General features: G+C 30.4%; 1 protein-coding gene across 2 annotated transcripts; it reads left to right on the top strand.

The window, feature by feature from the left end:
* Window positions 1-16,202: 16,202 nt before the first annotated feature.
* LOC105116706 (Phosphorylase superfamily protein) lies at window positions 16,203-20,739 on the top strand. 2 transcript variants are annotated; one of them, XM_011014163.1, is made up of 5 exons: window positions 16,206-16,597; window positions 18,082-18,149; window positions 18,244-18,399; window positions 19,893-20,144; window positions 20,235-20,739. In XM_011014163.1, the coding sequence occupies exons 1-5, from the start codon at window positions 16,357-16,359 to the stop codon at window positions 20,571-20,573; spliced, it is 1,056 nt and encodes a 351-aa protein (XP_011012465.1). In that variant the 5' UTR covers window positions 16,206-16,356; the 3' UTR covers window positions 20,574-20,739. The 2 variants fall into 2 exon arrangements, with proteins under 2 accessions (XP_011012466.1, XP_011012465.1); XM_011014164.1 differs by lacking the exon at window positions 18,082-18,149 and having other exon boundaries at window positions 16,203-16,597; window positions 18,254-18,399.
* Window positions 20,740-21,948: the final 1,209 nt, after the last annotated feature.

The raw sequence follows: 21,948 nt of genomic DNA, 5'->3' as shown, positions 1-21,948 counted from the left end.
ATTGAAAAAGTATTTTCCCGCTCTGCCTCAGAATGCGATTACAAAAATTTACCGTGCTAGATGTGCAAGATTGAGATTGTTAATGAATCATGGAATTCCTGAAGATATTCGCTGGTTGATTGAAGCAAAGGTCAGATTATCAGGTGAGTCCTCTAACTTCATTTCACACATGCCTGGAACAGGTAAAAGCACTTTTGCAAAGAAGCGTCGTGCAAAACGACTGGATGTCTGTCATCGATGTGCTAGATGGACTTGTAATACACAATGTCGTTCTTTAGGAATGGTATCTATAAACCGTGAAGATAAAATACAATTCATTAAGGATGGCCTGAGTAAGGAATCTTTAGATAATCTTCTATTGACTCTTGAGACGCATCCTAGTGGAGATGTGCATCGTGCAATTCATGATTTATGGCCACTATTTCATAAAGAACATGATCGACTTAGTCTTGGGAATCTGACTAAAAAAGACCCTGTTTGCCAGTTTTTAAGAAAACTGGATGGGAAGCCTATCCCCGACCCATAGAGGGTGTTTAAGCCGTTCTTGGACGTAAAACCAAGGGAAGATGTGAGCCACAATCACAACTACCTGCACATACACATGTTTTTTTTTTTCAAAAGTAAATAAATAAATAAATAAAAAGAGAGAGAGTGTGTGTGAGACTCTAGCTGGCCTACATATAGATGTTATGATTGCCTTTCTACTTTCTCACTATAAAACCCTCTTTTCCTTCCTTTCATTTCTACTCAACCCATACATTCAACAAATACAGAAGTGTGTAGAAATGGCAAGTTCCTCAAGTCATCAAATAAGAAATATTTGTGTTTTCGGTGGATCTAGTCCTGGGAAAGAAAAGGAGTTTTTAGAAACAGCAAATCATCTTGGTCAGGTGCTAGCTGAGAGAAAGATTCATTTAGTGTATGTGGGAGGCAATCTTGGGTTAATGGGAGGTGTGTCAATAGCTGCATTTTTAGGAGGTAGTCAAGTTTTAGGAATCGTCCCTGAAGCTTTGGCACAAGGGGACATCATTGGAAAAACAATTGGAGAGGAACTTCAGGTCTCCACAATGTCAGCTCGAATGAATGCAATGTTTAACCATGCTGATGCTTTCATTGCTTTACCAGGTGGTCTAGGCACATTGGAAGAGATCTTTCATATTTCCTCTTGGGCTCAATTGCACATTCACCATAAACCCATTGGTTTGTTAAATGTTAATGGTTATTATGATAAGTTGTTGTCTTTTCTTGATCATGCTGTGGAACAGGAATTTCTAACACCTTCTGCACGACAAATCATAATCTCTGCTACTACTGCTGAACAATTGATTGACCAACTACAATCTTTCATTCCTGTGATTGATCCTTCCATGAGTCGCATAAATTGGTCATCTACGGGAAGCTGTAAAAAGCTTAGATTGGATTTGAGCCTTCATTTGTGAATTTTTGTGTCTTTTGGTTTTATTATTGTGTTTTGTTATTTCTTATTTTTATTTTAGTGTGTTTCAGGTTTAGTCAGTGTTCGTTATTTCAGGTGATATCTTCTATACTCTATCTTTCTACCTTAGAACATTGAGGACAATGTCTCGTTTTGGTTGGGGGGAGAGGGTAGTAGTTGATAAAAAAAAAATTATTTTTCATTTCATAAAGCATGTGCATAATTGTTCTTACTAGGATGGCAGAGTAAAGGAGTTCTTTTGTTAAAGTGACTCTTGAGACGCATCTTAGTAACCATTCTTAACAAGGTCTATTATAATACTTCCTGAAATATTCAGGTTTACAAACTCTCCTATTGTTACCACTTAATTCTGCTCATATACTTATTTAACATGTATTCTTAAACCTTAATTTACACACACACACTTTAACATATGATTGTGGGTTGCATATTGGATTATTACATTATTTATGTTCTTTTGTTAAAGGTAACAACTAAGGGAAAGGGATTGTATATAATTAAAAAGAATAAAAGAAAAACATGAAAAAAAAAGGAAAAAGAAAAAGAAAAAAAATGATGATAATAAAAATGTAGATAAGTTTAGTTTCGTAGCCTCCCTAACCTAAGCAATTAAGCCCGAAGGGGTGTTTTAACACCTAATACCCTAAAGTCAACTAACTTGGGAGCTATTGGTTCAACGCTTGTTACATGGGTTGAGGAGAAAAGCTTAAGGGAATCAAACATTGCACTATCTACATATCAGTATCTGCGACCCGAGTTACTAAGCTCGTAGGGGTGTCTTAACACCTAATGCCCTAAGACCAACTGGTCTGGGAGTCATTAGCTGAAAGCTCGTTACATGGGTTAAAGATGCATGATGTTTTTAAATTATATGTATATAGATTTTTAAAAAGAAAAAAAGAAAAAAAAAGATAAAAATAATAATCTCAACCCAAGGAAGTTAACCTTAAACATTAGAACAAAAATTTTGTTTTCTTCCAAGAAAAGCCCTCTAATTATGTGTTGATACATTGAGCACAAAAGAAAGGTTTATTAATATCTTGTTAAGTGATATTGAGCAGATATATAAATTTAATGAGAGTTTGTTTATCTGGATAGATTAATGGAAGTTAAATGATGAATACCTTGCTTTGTGAAATTTGAAAATTGTTGTAACGCTTTAATTACTAGGGACTAGTAATAAGCTGGTTGAGGGGTGTGATTAGTACTTAAAAGTGCATTTTTATCATGGTTTTATATCATCATTTTGCACTTGAAGTATCAATAACTCCTTAACTAAAATATGTTTTATAATAATTGATTGTGCATCAAAAGTGTCATTAAGTCTCTTATTTTACATATGTATTTATTGTTTTTATTTGGTTGTTTTTATAATAATTGATGTGTTTTTTAGTAATGAAGTTTGTTTTAATGTTTCGATAGGTTTTTGGAGCTTAAATGAATTAATTCAGAAAATTCAACGTCGGAATTCAGAACAAAGAATTGAAGAGACATTTAGTTGAAGATTGAAGCAAATCTTGGTTCAAATAAGTGCTCCAAATTTGTCCCAAAAATCAATTCTATTCCAATTCTAGAAAAGAATATCATATGATTTATTTCAAGCCCAAACTTGCCTTATGTTGTGTGCAAACTTCAACCATTAAACACTCAAGGTTTCAATGTCAATCTTAGCCCAAATAATAAGTACATTTGTATACTTATTTGATGCTCAAATTCAGCCCAAATTCAACCCAAAATCAACCCCAAATCAACCTTCAAATCAACCCAAACACAATCCATGATCTTACATGTCCACACAACAAATAACAATTGATTTATTTTGGGTAATCCATTGATCCAAGAAGGCAAGCACATGGATGGAAAGCTGGAGGGGATATTTTAACATTATTTTGGGTCAAAAAGAAGAAGGAGACACCTCATAAATGAGGAAGAAAAACATGCACCAAAGTAGTTGTAAAGCTGTCTTGATTTGATTTTTCAGAACACCTTTCGGTGTTTTGCCCTTAACTTTTGACTCAGGTGTCCAAATGAGCTGTTCTTTAATGATCTGGAAAGGTGACAGAATTCCCTATAAATGTCTCTAATAGACTTCTCGAAAACAAGCTTCTAAGAGGGTCAAATTGCTGTCCAAAGTTAGAGTCAGATTTGTGTCCGAATTGTTTCTGAAATTGTATTGTGTTCTTCTTTATAGATTTCGGTTCTTTAGTTTGTAAAACATATTATTTCTGTTTTATTCAAGTTATTTCATGTTTATTGAAGTGTTCTTATATATAATCACGGTTGGTTAAACTCTTTCTTGGATCCAAATCAAGGATAATGGTGATTGAGGTGAGTTCTTTAGGATATGAATGAATCTTAATGTTTATCTTCTCATTTTCTTCATGAATGATTTATTATTGAAAAGAAATTTTAGAAACCATTTAGGTAATGTTATAATCTTGAATTTTTATGCACAAACTTTAGTTTTGGTATAGAGATTGCTTGATTCAATGTCTTACTTAATATGAAAGTACTTGTTCATTCTTAAGCAATAATCAATCTTTATCTTTATAATCTTCATTGTAATATCTTCCGATCTAATATCACCATCGTTGAGATTAGGTTGAGTTATCTTATATATGTTGAAGAAATCACCAATACATCACCATTAAAATTGATTTGGACCAAGACTTACTTTTTCTTGTCATTTAAAATCTATTTACATTTTTTTTTATCTTTAAAAACAAATCCATCAATTATTTTCAACCAAGTTATTGTTAATTTAATTTCTCTTGAGTTTTTTTTTGTTACTTGGCTTAATTTCCAGATCTAGCTCTCTGTGGATATGACCTCGATCTTACCGAGTTAATTGCTACATCGCACACTCGTGCACTTGCGAGTTAAAACAAGCCGATCATAAAAAGCGGTCAAGCATGGATCCTCTAACCTTGACATTTATTGTTATCATTGTTTAATCCTTACGTTAATCTTTCATCTCAAAGTTCTCATCAACTTCTTTTTCTTCTTTATTATTATTATTAGTACTATTACTACTACTATTATTATTAGTACTATTATTGTTGTTGTTGTTGTTGTTACTATTATTGTTATGTATAATTCTTGTTTAAAATTAGTATAATTAACTTCCCTGTGGTTCGACCCTAGTCTTACCGGGTTATTTATTATTTCAACACTCCTATACTTGGGAGAAGACATCAATTTTTTAGTCATGTCACCTTATGTTTCCAAGTTGCCTAAACAAAAATAGAAGGAAACATCCATCCAAGCATGAAAGAATTATTGTAAGCATTTTTAGATATATTCACCGATCCTTCCAGCTTACCACCAACAAGGGAGGTTGACCATAGAATCACTCTTAAAAAAGGAACTGAACCGGTTAATGTTCGACCCTACAGGTATGCATACTGTTAGAAGAATGAGATTGAGAAACAGGACCAAGATATGTTGACATCAGGGCTTGTTCGTCCAAGTACAAGTCGCTTCTCCTCACCTGTTTTACTAGTGAAGAAAAATGATGGGAACTGGAGGTTTTGTACTGATTATCATGCTCTCAATGCTGCAACTGTTAAAGATTGCTTTTCAATTCCTACAGTTGAGGATATATTAGATGAATTATATGGAGCTTCTTACATTACAATGTTGGATTTGAGAGCATATTATCACCAGGTACGAGTAAATCCATAAGATGTCCATAAAACTGCCTTCTAAACACATAATGGGTATTATGAATACTTGGTTATGCCATTTGGTTTATGCAATGCACCTTCTACATTCCAGGCTGTCATTAACTCAATAGTCCGTCATCATCTTCGCAAATTTATATTGGTTTTTTTTATGAAATTTTGATATATAGTTCTGACTAGGACAAGCATTTAGTGCATGTACAAGAAACATTTGAAATACTGAGACAACATCCATTCTTTGTCCAAGAAAGCAAGTGTGCTTTTAAGTAGCAAGAATTGGAATATCTGGGACATATTATCACCAACCATGGAGTCAAAGTGGATGATAGTAAGATTGCTACTATGGTAGCTTGGTCAGGACCTACCAACATTTAAGAACTGCGTGGATTTCTTGGTTTGACAGGATATTATCGGAAGTTCATTTAGAATTATGGCAATATTGCTCAAACACTTATTAATTTGCTAAAAAAGAACCAGTTTGAATGGCATGAAGCAGCTAAAGCCACTTTCCTCACTTTTAAACTGGCCATGACGACCACTCCCATATTAGCCATGCCTAATTTCAATAAAACTTTCATTATTGAGACTGATGCATCTAGGGATGGCATTAGAGCAATTCTAACCCAACAAGGCAAACTAGTGGCGTACATGAGTAAGGCTCTTGGAATAACCAAGAAATTATGGTCGACATATGCTAAGGAAATGTTGGCCATCTTAGAGGCCATACGGTTGTGGCAACCATATCTTCTTGGCAAATAATTCTACATTCAGACCGATTAACATAGTCTCAAGTATTTTGTTGAACAGAGAATAGAAACTCTAGAACAACAAAAATGGGCTGCTAAACTATTGGGTTACAATTATGAAATCATTTTTAGTCCTGGCTGTGAAAACTCAGCAGCAGATGCTCTATCTAGGAAACACAGTAGTCCTATTCTTCATCATATTTTTACTTCGCAGATTAGTGTATGGCAAGAAATTCAAATAGGCTCGCAGCAAGATTGACATGACCAAAAAATTGATGTCTTCTCCTAAGTGTAAGAGTGTTGAAGTAATAAATAACCTGGTAAGACCGGGATCGAACTATAAGGAGGTTAGTTGTATAAATTATAAACAACAATAATACAACAACAACAACAATAGTAGTAGTAGTAGTAGTAGTAATAATAATAATAGTGATAGTGATAGTAGTCGTAGTAGTAGTACTAATAATAATAATAGACGAAGAAGAAGAAAAAGAAGTTAATGAGAATTTTGAGATGGAAGATCAACGTGAAGATTAAACTATGATAACAACAATGTTAAGGTTAGAGGATTCACTAATGGTATTTCAAACAAGTATAGTATAAACACATATTATGCAACTAAAAACCACACATAAAGAAGGTTCCAATTGGATTATGAATTGTTAACATGATTATATTAGTTATCTTATTCGAATAACATTAATTGGGTCATATCGGAAGCTGTAGATCTCGGATTTAGGTCTACTTTATATGGATGGAAAGGTAAGACATAGGTCTACAACTTTCATATGGAGCCCAAGAGTTAAAAAGATCATGTTCAAGTCCAAATTATAGCAATAACAAACAAGTCCGAATTTGTCCTATAGCTGCGTATTATTCAATGTTTGGCCCCTATCTGGAGTTCTAGAAGTCCCAATGACCTCAATGTTTTTTTCCTGGAAAGATGAAATAATTTTCTCCAACTTTCATATATTCAAATGGTTCCAATTCTGACGTTATCAAGGATGTTTTGGGCAGACAAAAGAAGATAAGGATTGTCACCAAGTCAAGAGTTGGTCATCCACTCATCAATTAGTCATCAAATCAATAGTTCCCAATTTTGGCCTATAAAAGGAGGTATTTGCCATGCATTTAGGCATATTGGTTTCCATATCAAGATCATGCTCTTGCTTTCTCTCTTTGTATTTTTTGTATTGCTTTTAATAATATCAAGTTTATGCCTTTCATTTTCTTTCCTTTACTTAGTTAACTTTTATCTTATTTATGTTCTTATTTTGTTTATTTATTTTTATTTCTTTTATTATCTTTAGTTAAGTTTATTATGTCAAGGTGAAAAAGTTACACTAATGGTGTAAGAATAAGTATAATGTAAACTCAATATGGACTTTAATGTTTGATACTAACATGTTTTGTATTTGTTATCTTATTCACTCTTTAATACTTTGCTTGTTAAATGACTAATCTAGATTTATGTTGTATAACACTTGGTACAACAAATGCTTGGAACTTTCATAGCCCATAATGTATGTTATAACCGACACCTAAGCTATGAAAAGAACTTGATTTGTTGTTAACATAAATTATAATCATGAATGCCTGACAAGATTTACATGTATTAGCATTAATCAAATAAGATAACTAATGTAATCATATTAACAATTTATAATCTGATTGGAACCTCCTTTCTGTGTGGTTTCCAATTGAATAATAAGAGTTTATACTATACTTGTTTGACATACCATTAGTGGATCCTCTAACCTTGACATTTGTTGTTATAATTGTTTAATCCTTACATTAATTGTGCATCTCAAAGTTCTTATCAACTTCTTCTTCTTCTTCTTCTTCTTTTATTATTATTATTATTATTATGAGTATTACTATTATTATTACTATTGTTGTTGTTGTTGTTGTTGTTGTATTATTGTTATATATAATTTATGCAATTAACCTCCTTGTGGTTCAACCCCAATCTTGCCAGGTTATTTATTACTTCGACATTCTTGCACTTGATAAAAATACACTTTTAAGTACCAATCACACCCCCCAACTAGCTTATTACTAGTCCCTAGTAATCAAAGCGTTAAAAAAATAATTTGCAAATTCCACAAAGCAAGGTATTCATCATTGAACTTCTATTAATCTATCTAGATAAACAAACTCTCATTAAATTTATATATCTACTCAATACCTGTTAAACAAGATATTAATAAACTTTTTTTTTGTGCTCAATATATCATCACATAGTTATGGGGCTTTACTTCGAAGAAAACAAAATTCATATTCTAATGTTTAAGGTTAATTTCCTTGGGTTGAGATTTTTTTTCTTTTTTTTTGTTTTTTTAAATATATATACATGTAACTTAAAACATAGTGCATCTTTAACCTATGTAATAAGCTTTCAGCTAATGACTTCTAGACCACGTAGTCTTCGGACATTAGGTGTTAAGACAACCCTACGAGCTTAGTAACTCGAGGTGTAGATACTAATACGTAGATAGTTCAATGAATGATTACTAAGATATGTTTTAAAAGTCACTTTAACAAAAGAGCTTCTATACTCTACCATTCTAGTAACAACAATTTTGCACATGCTTTATGAAATAGAAAACATAATTAGTTAATTTTTTTTTTTACAGATACCATTCCTAAAGAACGAAATTGTGCATTGCAAGTCTATCTGGCACATCGATGGTAGACTTTCAGTCGTTTTATATGATATTTCTTTGCAAAAGTGCTTTTACCTGTTCCAAGCATGTGTGAAATGAAAGAATTGGAAGACTCACCTGATAATTGGACCTTTGCTTCAATGAACCAACGAATCTCTTCAGGAATTCCATGGTTCATTAACAATCTTAATCTTGCACACCTAGCATGGTAAATTTTTGTAATCGTATTTTGAGGCAAAGCGGGAAAATACTTTTTCAATTTTTCAAGAGTGGTGTCCATTTTTTAAGATGAGAAGTAGAAAAGAGATGCAAAGAAAGAGAAGGAATAAGGAATTGAACAAATATATACACAGATATCAATTATCATGGAAAACTAAAAGAACCGACTAAAGAGTCACGGAGTACCGTTATTCTCCATTTAACTAGGGGGAGAGAGAATAGCAAACCAAGAGTCACAAACAAAAAAAACACAAAAACAATGTGAGAAAACCAAAATAATCAACCTTTATCTATAGGATCATTCAAACCGATGGATTCATTTTCACTAGGAAAATTATCAAAGTAAGCTTTCAAACAAAGTCCATTTACCTTAAAAACATTGTCATTCTTTGGATTCTCAATATCAAAAGCCCTATAAGGATACACATATTTCTCAATAAAGGGACTGCTCCATCTTGATCTTAGCTCTCCAGGGAATAAATAAAGTCAAGAATTATAAAGCAAAACTTTTTTACCAGTATCAACTTTTTGACAATTTTCACAAGTTTTACAGAATGCATGCATGTCCTTGAACATGGTGGACTAATAAAATCCATTTTGAAAGATTATCACAGCTGTTTTTTTACGAGAAATAACTTCCACATGCTTCAGAATGACAAAGTTTAATGACACTACTTACCTCATTGTCCGGAATGCATCGTTGAAATATTTGATCAGGACAATATTTGAATAAGTTAGGGTCATCCCAATAAAAAAATTTCACTTCGTTCAAAATTTTTTCTTTGTCTTGGGTAATCCAATGAGCTGACAAATCTCATGAAGCAAGAAAATTATTATTTTTATCATACCAAGGCATTGGACTAAGAGAAAGTAAGGGTTTGTCAGGAAAGTAATCATCGATTGGTGTGATATTGGATGTCGAATCTGTTATCACTCCTGATAAAAGATCCGCATTAATATTTTCAGTGCCTTTTTCATTCATGATTTCTTCCTGAGAATAAATCATTTGCAGATCTTCAAATTCATCCAACTTATTTTTACTTAAAGTAGATTCAAGTTGATCATAAACTAGTTCCTCAATATTCATCTCCAGGTTGATTTATTCATTATCATCTCCAGGTTGTTTGCAAATGTAAAAAATATTCATCTCTAATGTCATGTTGCAAGAAATGGACGTCCTAAAATAATAGGAAATGAATTATATGCTTCAACAGGTTGTATATCCAAGATAATAAAATCTACAGGATAAATGAATTTATCGACTTGTACTAACAGATCTTCAGCTATTCCTCTAGGCACTTTTATAAATCTATCAGCAAGTAAGAGAGTTACAGAAGTTGGTTTTAACTCACCTAGATTGAGCCTTTGAAAAATTAAATATGGAAGTAAATTCACACTAGTTCTAAGAACAAGTAAGGCTTTTTCAATTTTATGTTCTCCAATAAAGCAAGAAATTTTATGTTCATGCCATAATTTGAGTTATTATACATGTTCCAGACCTCTTTAAATTCCCTTAAATGCAAGTATGGATTTTCCAAATCTAAGCCATGAAAAGATGGTAAAAGTTGAATAATGTCTGGCTTAAAATTAAAATGAGATGCATTAGGGAGAAAAACTATGTATGATAGTGCACTTGTTCTTGTGAGATTCATGTGGTCTCTAAGTGTTCTAACATGGTTATTCTAATTATTCTCATTATGAAGTGATTGATTATCTCTTGTTAATGCAAACTTTGAGATGGAAGATTAACGTAAGGATTAAACAATGATAACAACAACAAATGTCAAGGTTAAAGGATCCACTAATGGTATTTCAAACAAGTATAATATAATCTCTTGTTATTCAATTGGAAACCACACATAAAGGAGGTTTCAATCAAATTTTAAATTGTTAACATAATTATATTAGTTATCTTATTTGATTAATGCTAATACTTGTAAATGTTGTTAGGTATTCATGATTATAACTTATGTTAACAACAAATTAAATTCCTTTCATAGCTTAGGTGTCGGTTATACCATACAGTATGGGCTATAAAAGTGCCAAGCATTTATTGTACCAAGTGTTATACAATATAAATCTAGATTAGTCATTTAACAAGCAAAGTATTAAAGAGTGAATACGATAACAAATACAAAACATGAAGTATCAAACATTAAAGTCCATGTTAAGTCTACACTATACTTATTCTTACACCATTAGTATAACTTTTTCGCTTTGACATAATAAACTTAATTAAACATAATAAAAGAAAGAAAAATAAATAAACCAAATAAGAACATAAATAAGATAAAAGTTAACTAAGTAAAGGAAAGGAAATGAAAGACATGAATAAGATATTAATGAAAATAAAACTTAAGTATAAAAAAAATACAAAGAGAGAAAGCAAAGGCATGATCTTGATCTGGAGATCAAGATGCCTAAATGCATGACAAATGCCTCCTTTTATAGTCCAAAATTAAAAACTATTGATTTGATGACTAATTGATGAGTGGGTGGCTAACTATTGACATGGTGATAATCCTTATTTTCTCTTATCTGCCCAAAACATCATTGATAATATCAGAATTGGAACCACTTAAAACATGAAAGTTGTAGGAAATTATCTCAACTTTCTAGGAAAAAAAATAGAGGTCATTTGGACTTCTAAAACTCTAGATATAGACCAAACACTGAACAGTGTTTGAGTTGGAGGATAGATTCAAACTTTTTCGTTGTTGCTACAATTTGGACTTGAAAACGACCTAATTAAAACCAGACCTCTACATAAAAGTTGTAGGCCTATGTCTTACCTTTCCATCCATATAAAGTAGATCTAAATTTGAGATCTACAGCTCCAGATATGACCTAATTACCAAACAGTATTCCGATTTGGACTGCACCAGCATCTTTTTTCTAAATTTGGCCCTCTCTTTGTCCTTTAATTTCAGTTCTTAAACGCATCAATGAATCCTTTTATTTATGTAATAGGCCTGCATTTAAAATGAACATTTACCATAAATTAAAGGTATCTTACACTATTAGATATGCTATTATAAAACATGTTTTAGATAAGGAGTTATAGATATTTCAAGTGCAAAATAATGATATAAAACCTTGATAAAAGTGCACTTTTAAGTACTAATCAACATTCTTAATGAATCTTTGTTGGTTCACGTTGACTTAACATGAGTACACCCATATTGATAGGGAGAGATGTATCTTGAAAACAAAAAAAATCCTTAACAAACATTTACATACATTGAAAAATTATAAAGAAACAATTAAATAATATTTATAAATAGATAGATTTAAAAAATTATTTACATGGTGTATTTTGAAAATAAAGTCATATTGACCATTTATAATATGAGAATCATGGCTTGTTTAAGCATCACAACCCATTTAAAGATCATAGCATTCCTAGGTTGATTTTTTCGTAAACAACAAAAATAATTTTTTATTTTTATTTAATATGAAAATAAAGATAAGACCCATTTAATCATATCCTCACATTGATTATTTGATAAGGAAAGAAAATCAATATATAACTACATAAAAAAAAAATCATATTGTTTATCTAGTGAAATAAATATACAGATTCCACAAGCAGAAAACATACATAACCACACATAACATTCTACACCAATGTCAAACAATTACATTACACCTTAGATAATCTTGTTACAACTTGTCCTCTCAACTCCATAGTGAGATATTGATTCTAACCTTGTCATTCCTCAAAAAATAAATCTCGGGTTGCCCTATAATAGATCTCAAACCTTCAAATATTTTTCATAATATAAAAATAATACATTGAAAATTATTTAAGAAAAGAAAAAATTTATTCAGGATTCAAAAATGACTTTTGAGAGTAGCTAAAATCGATAGGAAGATATTAGAACTAGGACTGGACATCGGTGGCAAGTGCATCTTACATACTAGCACACTACTATGCGTTGTAGATAGGGGTACACATGTCTAATGTATCTATCTAAAACCTATAAAAAAAACATAAAAAAACAAGATATTAATGAAAGGAAAACTTAAGCATTACAAAAATATAAAGAGAGAAAGTAAGAGCATGATCTTGGTCTGGAAACCAAGACGCCTAAATACATGGCAAATGCCTCCTTTTATAGGCCAAAATTGGGAACTATTGATTTGATGATTAATTGATGAATGGGTGACCAACTCTTGACTTGGTGACAATCCTTATCTTATCTTGTCTGTCCAAAATATCATTGATAACGTCAGAATTAAAACCACTTGAAAATACAAAAGTTATTTGGACTTCTAGAACTCTAGATATGGGCCAAACACTGAACAGTGTTCAGGCTGCAAGATAGATTTTGACTTTTTCATTGTTGCTGCAATTTGGACTTGAAAATGACCTTTTTAAAACCAAACCTCCTTATAGGCCTATGCCTTACCTTTCTATCCATATAAAGTAGACCTAAATATAAGATCTACAGCTCCAGATATGACTCAATTACCGAACAGTGTTCTAGTTTGGACTGTACCAACATCTCTTTTCTAAGTTTAGCCATCTCTTTGTCTTTTTAATTTCAGTACTTAAACTTATCAATCAATCCTTTCATTTATGTGATAGGCCTGGATTTAAAATGAATATTTACTATAAATTAAATGTATCTTATATTATTAGATATGTTATTATAAAATATGCTTTAGTTAAGGAGTTATTGATACTTCAAGTGCAAAATAATGATATAAAATCTTGATAAAAATGCACTTTTAAGTACTAATCACCTACTCTCTAGATGTCTAACAAATTCTTGGACCTTCTACAAAAGTTGGGAATTTCATAACTGAAGCTTGATAAAAAAATGGCTGACTGAAGTTGCATTTTCCATGATATAATCATGGAAAATAAGAGATTATTAAAGTCAACCAAGCCATTGATCCTGTATAAGAAGTGTTATTCTTCAACTAGGATTAAACCATGAGTTATTTAGTGGCCTGTAGCTTTCCCACCATCAATCCAAAGTTGGGTGTAAAATTGCCAAATTTGATTGAATCGAACAAGTCTACCTTAGAACAAAAAGTTAAGGGTTTCCACATGACATGTGGGGGGTACAAACGCCAAATAAGGGTAGCATAACCTTGTAGAAAGGAAATTTCTTTGTTGAATTATGAAAGTTGGAGTCTTTTTAATGGTCGAAGATGTCACATTCATTCACCTAAATATGACAACTCGATGAGTTTTCTCAACTAAGAAAAACAATAAAATAGGGATAATTGACTTATTATACAATCTCTTTATTAAAAGTGCAGGACATGTTACTTGCTTAAACCTTAAAAATTAAGGTTTTCTAATTGGGATTTTCATAAATTTTAAATTAATCCCTATTATTTTGATTTAAGTTTAAATATCCTTAATTAAAATAAAACTAACTAATTTTATGCAATTAGACCCCTACCAAAAATTCCCTTAAATTTGGAGCCTTTGACAAAATAGCTCATGATTTTCAATTTAGTCCCTAATGAATCCTTAGACTTTGATTTTTTTTCAATTTAGTCCCTGGAAAAGTTTGCTACAATCCCTCATATTGCGTGCATTTTGTAGAAGGTCCTTGGTCTTGATTTTTTCAATTTGGCCCCCTTTTAGCCTTTAAATTTTAAATTTCTTATAATTGAACCCTTGATTTTATCAATTCAACCTTTTAAAGTTTCAATTGTGTCTTTAATCTTCTAATTTTTGTAAGTTGATTCGAATTAGGCCTCCAAAATTTTTTTTTCCAATGAAATCCTTAATTGAATTCATAAAATTAATCTATTAGAAGTTTAATTAAGTCCTTAAACTTAATTAATTCTTCTAATTTTCATCAAGTTTGGATTTCAACATGAATTTTCTTTCTTTCTTTATCTCATATTGTCAAGATATCTTGATTTGACTATTCTTATGGCATTTTAGCCTATTGCAGCTTAAAAGTCTTTCTCCTCATGTTTTCAAAATATTTTTGGATTTTATATTTTTGATTTTTTTAAATAAAAATACATATGCATTATTATTAAAAAAATCAGTGTCTAAAATTGGATTATGAAATTAATAATGAAATTAAATAACATTAGACATGAAGATAGTGGCAGAGTCAGATGTTTTTAAATGAGGAGGTAAATTATTAACAAATACTATATTATGTAGACATGCGTTAGAAATCAATTTGAAACAAATATACTAACTTATATAAAAGAAAATTAATTTTTAAATACTTTTAAAATGAGAAAACTTACATTATAATTATTCTCTTTGAGTTTTTATACTAACAAAATTTAATTGAGTTACATAATAATTATAAAACTTCCATATGAAAATCAATTCATATCAATTCATCAAAACTCATTTCACACCCCATTATCATATAGCATATTGTACATAATACATGGATATGGATCAAGATTGATAGTCTAAATTTATCATGACAAATTATTTTTAAAAACAAAAAAAATGTTTTTTTCTCAACCACTAATTAAAATCAAGCTTGCACCCACATCTTAATTCTTCTCCTACAAAACATAAATTGCTTGATGAAAACAAAAAAGAGAAAAAAAAACAACTAAAATATAAATTATTTAATCATTTGTCCTGATTATTTTATAGAAAAGCACAAGGAAATTAACATCCTAAAAAGAATCAATCTCAAGATAAAATAATTTTAATTATGCAAATATTAATCTTTACTTGCTGTCAATAATTGGAATGTTTGCATGTTCATCTTATAAAAAAATTTAGTTCTATATTGTAACCAATTTAATTGAAAATGATATAACTTTTAATTAATTCCAAACAATCAAATCAATACCTATTATTCAAAATCTTGCAATCTAATTCACTATCATTCACCTTTAATTGATTCAAAATATTATATATATCAAAACCTTTAAATTATTATAAACTCTTATATTTTCAATAACTAATTATAAAAGAATAAAATTAAAATTAAATAATAAAACAAATAAAAAATAAAAAATTACCTAAAATTGCTTAACTGGACTTGAAAAAAAATTTGTACAAGGAAGAAAGGCGATAACAGCAGCTGAAAATAAGTAAAAATGCTCTCGAATAGTTAAAAAAAATGAAAAAACGTTTGGGGAAATAAGAAATAAGCTGGAGTGCTGCACACATATTATATATATTATTTATTATATACAAGTCAACAGTAATAACGACGTATATCAACCTCTTGCCATACTATTATATTAATATCCTAATATAAAAAATATTTTAAAAATAAATTACAGGGGCAATTGTCCTTTTGTTTCTACGTGGCTCCGCCGCTGCATAGATAACTAGAATTAAAGAAATGCATGGACACGGATGAAAACGTGGCTTCCTTTATTGACTCAGAACATCCAAACGCGTGGCGGCTTATTCAAGGTTCCGACTTCCCTAGATAACCTCCTTGAAATCAAAGCTGCACGTTCTTATGCCACGTCGAATTCACACAACCCGTACTATGGACCATGACTATCTTCGTTACGTTTCTATTGACCGATTCAATGAAATATCAACATATATGGGCATGCCGCATGCGTGATGTTGTAAACCTTGAAGGATTTCTTTTAAAGTGGAGGAAAAGAGAATAATGAGGAAGCATTTGAAGGTGATAATGCTGGGGTTTGTTATTTTGGTTTGGGGGGTTTGCAGCTCAACTAGTGGGAGAGCCTATGGTGCAATTTCAACAGCTACAATGCAAGAGATTGATAGAGTGAATGAGAAGGGTCCCTACTTAGGAATTATAGTGCCGAATAGCTTTGAGATGAACCCTCTTCTCCAGTCTCCAAGTTTTGTAGCTGATCTCAAAGTTCCTTACTTGGACTATTTCGGTAACCACCAATAAATTACTACTATTTATGTATATTTTTCAGCTAAGGTTGCTTTTAGCATGATCATTGTAATCATCTTCTGGGTTTTGAGAATTAATTTCTTTAGATCTTCATAGTTCTATTCTCATGCAGATATTGATATTAACATTTCCTTACATCTATTTTTCCAAAAATACAAGCATATCTTAAGTTATTGTTGATGGAATTCTTGCAAGTAATTTCTTTTATTTTTTATAACGAATAAGAGATCCAAAGAGATTATGAAAACCTTTCTAGCTAGGATATGATTTGTTCGGAAAGTCGCATGAGGATTATTATAAAATAGAATTATATGTTATAGTTAAAAATCAACCGAAAAAATAAAATAAAACACCAAATGGGGTTTTTTTTTAACTGTTTAAGAGAAGTGAAAAAGTTTATTTTTATCTCTTGAAAGTTTATGCCACTGATATTTCATCTTTATTGTTTTATTATTTGATTCAAAACATTATAAATTTTTATGTTACTGTTAATCAAAGAAAAGAGAAAGTGTCCACCCAATTATATTTTGAATATATAATTTTTTTTATATCAATATATTCATCTTTATAAAAGAAGTTTAAATAGTTTTGACTTTCAACCATATCACAAAAAAAAAAATTAGATTTATATTTTTTTATATTTCGTTTAATTTTTTAATTTTTCACAGTGGCTATAGAATGTTTTTACATTGAAATGAATTTATTAAGATTTTTATGATATTTTTGAAGTGTTTGAAAGTAAAATTAGATAGAAAAATAAGTGTTTCAACTAAACAAATTGATGTGTTGTCCGTTAAAATAAACTAGACAACTAGACTTGATTCACTAAATCCAATAACATCTGGCTTTTTCTTATTAATGTTTTATTTATAATTTTGTTAATACCATCTCATTTGTCTTTTAAATTGCTTAATTTAAATCTTTTAAATTGTTTTTGTAATTTTATAATATTTTAAAGAGATTGTTGTAATTAATCTCTATTTTTTTTTTCATTTTATATTTTATATAGATCAGTTGTGTTTGCATGAATTTTTTATAAAAACAAAAATTATTTGTTTTTATCAACTAGAATAAATAAAATAAAATATATAAAATAAAAAAAACAAGTTAGGTAAAATATTTATTTATGCTTCTTACTAGAAAGACTAGTTTCCCACTTTAAATTTTAATAAGTATTAACAACTCTTTTTTAGTTTGTTAGTTTATATATTTTTTTAATTTATTTTATTAAGTGTAAACATTATTTTTCTATCTTTTCATTCCTCATTTCTATATTATATATATTTTTTTAGAAAATACATTTATAATGTTATGTTTATAATGTTATTTTTTTTTACATTAAAAATTAATTTGGAATCTTACCTATAACACGGGTGATATGACTGATGTGAAGTGGTTCTTCTTGATTTGTGTTCCTTAATTATACTAATTATATATTTCTTTTTTCACTTTGGATCCCCACAGGAAGAAGATTTAGGTTTGGGAAGGTAGAAAATGAAAAGGTTATAATAGTTATGACTGGATTAAGCATGGTATGGGATAATGATGATCCTATTTTCCTAATCCATACATGTTTAATACATTTAGGTTTGTGTAGAAATTTATCTTGTTTTCTTATTTGTGTAGCTGAATGCAGGCATCACCACACAGTTACTGCTAATTCTATTTAAGGTGAAAGGTGTCCTCCACTATGGAATTGCAGGAAATGCAAATCCTCAACTCCAAATTGGAGATGTGACTATCCCACGATACTGGGCACACACAGGCCTTTGGAATTGGCAGGTAGGAAGGAATACAGTAGAACCATTTCTCCAGTTCCCCTTTATGGAAGGAATACAGTAAAACCATTTCTCCAGTTCCCCTTTATGTTTCTTTTTTTTTTTTTTTTTTCCGGAACTGGTTTGTTCTCGTTTCTGTCTATCAGTACTGCCTGCTTATTAATATACTTAATTAATGCAAAGTACTGCTATAGGATTGAATTAAGAAATTGTTTAGAAAAGAAAACTGAAATTCCCTATTCTCATTTAAGTTTTATGATTAAGAGACATATAAGTATCTAAACTTTAATGATTTTTACAACCGAATGTTTAGTTTTTAATTTATTTATTTATTATTTCAACTACTGAAAGTCTAACAAGTGAATTTTTGGCAGTTTTCGTTATTTTCTTAGTGGCATTCAATGAAAATTAATGGATTCAGAAAATAGTAATTTTGATTTAAGAAATCTACTCTTTCCATCCATTAAAGACAGTACTTTTCTTTTCTTTTTTAGATATCCAAACAATATATATATAACTTAAAGAATTGAGTATACCCTTTTTAAATTATACCCATATATGTTTTAATTACATTTAATTTTAAAATATATTGTAGTAAATACAATAAAATAATAAATGACTGGACACCGTTTTTTTTTTTTTAGTATGTGTGAAAATTCTAATAAAATTCTTTATATACTTCGTTTTGTTATCTTTATTTTTTAATTCTCCCTCTCTCTCTATATATATATATAGAACGGAGAGAGGGAGAATTAAAAAATAAAGATAACAAAACGAAGTACTATTTGATTTGGGGATAGGGATATAGATTGACATGGATTGGGGATAGTCAAAGAAGTAAAGTAAGAATATTGATGTCCAGGCAATTGAGGAGAGGGAAAAGGTTGAATACAGAGGAAGAGAGGAGACGACAGGCAAGAGTTTTGAATAAGAAAAATATCATTGAGTGTTGTCCTTCAAGAGATTGCTACACTTGGAAAAAAAAATATTAAAAAAAATAGACATTCAATTGTAAAATTTATCCAATCTAAAATGCCTATTATCTCTCTGTTTTTTTTTTTAATTGCTTTTCTAACATATTCAATAATCCTCCAACTATTAGAATTGAAAACTAAACAGTAGGCATCCAGAGGTTGAACGGCAGTCCCCCATATTCCTCTTTCTCATGATTCTTTGACAAATAACAATATCAACACCGTCCTTTGTTTCTTTTTTATTTTGAAGTTGTATTGTAGAATCTTCTTGATGGGGGAGCTGCCCTGGTTTCTGCTATATAATTATTGCTGTAATGCCCTGATTTTCTAGGCGATTGTCAAACAGGCAAACTATTATTAACATCACAAGACTTTTCCCGGCAACATATTCTTCAATTTCTTTTTTTTTATATTAAATTTTATCATTACAACAACATATTCTGCTTTGCTTTACTCTCGTTTAAGCTTTTATTTAATTAGTTCATCAAGTCAATAACTCTTTTCTTCATTTGAAAATGAGTAGAGATATGGAGATGGGACTAGTGAAGAACTGGCCTTAGAATCTAATGGAGACTACACCAGGGAAATCGGTTATCTAAGATTTGCCAACTACCAAAATGCCTCAGAAAATGGGAAGCCTATAGATAACTTCTTAAACAATGTTTGGTACCAACCAGAAGAGGTATTTCCAGCAGATGGAATTCCAGAAGTTAGGCAGCATTCCTTCTGGGTTCCTGTCAACAAGCATTACTTTAAAGTCGCAAAGAGAATTGAGGTATTAGAGCTGAACCTTTCTTTCTAATTTTATTTCCTATTAAGCTGATTAACAATAAAGTCAATAATTTGGTTTTGCAACATGCACCAGGGGATGACGTTTCAGGGATGTGTTAGTTCAACCTGTTTACCAAGAGCACCGAGAGCGGTGAGAGTTAAGAATGGGGCTAGTGCAAATGCTTTTGTTGATAACAGTGCTTATCGTGAATTCCTCAACTCTAAATTCAATATTACTCCAATCGACATGGAAAGTGCTGCAGTTGCCTTGGTTTGTCATCAACAACAGATTCCATTCATTGCAATTAGGGCCCTGTCTGATTTAGCAGGTGGGGGTTCTGCAGTTTCCAACGAAGCAGACATCTTTGCATCCCTGGCTGCTCAAAATGCTGTAGATGCTTCGCTTAGATTCATTACATTATTGTTTCCGTAGTTGGAACTACCGAATAAGGCACCTTCTGATTCTGAAGATGCTACCACATCACTAATAAGGAATAAAACTCGTGTCTTCCTAAAAATTGAACTGTACTTACTCAAAAATATGTTTCTTTCTTTGTAGCATATTTCTTTATCATCTTAATATTTTCCCCGATTCATATCTCCTATCTGTAAATTTAATATGTTAAATTGATGCAACATGGCAACCTAGGAAAATCAATTGCATGCTATGGCTGAATCAAAATATGAAATGAGATATATATAAAGTTAAAAGATAATTATCTGATAATTGGACAATCAAGAAAAACTTAGAAAACAAGAGTGTGTGTATCTATATATATATATATATATAAAGAACATGTACATAAGTATAATGTGAGCAATTATAATAAACTATGTAAATTAAGAGGCAGAAATAACTTCTATGCTTGTGAGATTATGGTAAAAACTCTAAAACATGAAAGTTATTATTGACATACAAGAAATGAGAGATTACTGAAAGTTGATATCACTAGACTATACAAGGCAAATGACTAGGAACATGAAGTCCACAAGTAACTTAACAAAAACTTAAATTACTGTATTATAGTTTTATTAAGTTCCCAGGATCTTTCAAATCTAAAATTAATAGGCGATAGATTGCAAGCAATAATTTTATAGGCGATAACTTTGTAGGCGATAAAAAAATAAGCGATAACTAAGTGAGCAATAGTTAAGGAGGCTTGTAATTTCAAATCTAAAAATAAAAAATACCACAAAAATGTTTCATTATCCGAGAGTTTCAAATAATGGATGTAATCATAATTCTATGAATATAAGTATCTATTTTCTAAGTTATTGAATTTACTTTATGTTCAAGTTATTTTAATTATTTAATTATTTCTTAAGTTGAACTATTGTTTGTGTGAAGTGGATTAAGTCATATTGATACTCTTGTAATACAAGAATACAACTTTTGAATTACATGGGTAGATTTAGGACTAAATCCAGAGTTAGAACAAATTAACTTAGAACTCCCAAGTTTGAACCAGTTAACTTAAAACTCCAATATTAAGTTGCAAAGTCCTTTAGTTGAGGCAGACATAAAAGAACATATATCAAACAATTGGTGATTAGTGGGAGTGTCAAATTAATTCTTTAGAATTATGGCACTAACAAAGAAATCAAAATTACTAGGAAGTTTAAAAGACAAAAACAAGTTAGTTAATGTTCCTGTTGGCACAAAACATGAAGCACAAACATTTTAGGAAAAAGAGCTAAAAAATAAAGAGAGAGACATATATGTCATTAGAAGAGGGATATGCACATCTTGAGCAAATATTAGAGGAAACTAATTAAATTATTGATAAAAAAATATTGTTGCCATGTTG

This window comes from Populus euphratica, unplaced genomic scaffold (genome assembly GCF_000495115.2).
Source record: "Populus euphratica unplaced genomic scaffold, PopEup_1.0 scaffold1027.1, whole genome shotgun sequence".
Lineage (NCBI taxonomy): Eukaryota > Viridiplantae > Streptophyta > Magnoliopsida > Malpighiales > Salicaceae > Populus > Populus euphratica.
This window is presented reverse-complemented; position numbering and strand designations above follow the sequence as displayed.

Bases quoted from the DNA above. Each gene is read 5' to 3' on its own strand.
- LOC105116706 (XM_011014163.1), top strand. From the start codon at position 16,357: ATGAGGAAGCATTTGAAGGTGATAATGCTGGGGTTTGTTATTTTGGTT. The intron at 18,400-19,892 runs GTAGGAAGGAAT...GAAAATGAGTAG, and splicing joins CAGGCCTTTGGAATTGGCAG to AGATATGGAGATGGGACTAG. The intron at 20,145-20,234 runs GTATTAGAGCTG...AACATGCACCAG, and splicing joins AAGTCGCAAAGAGAATTGAG to GGGATGACGTTTCAGGGATG.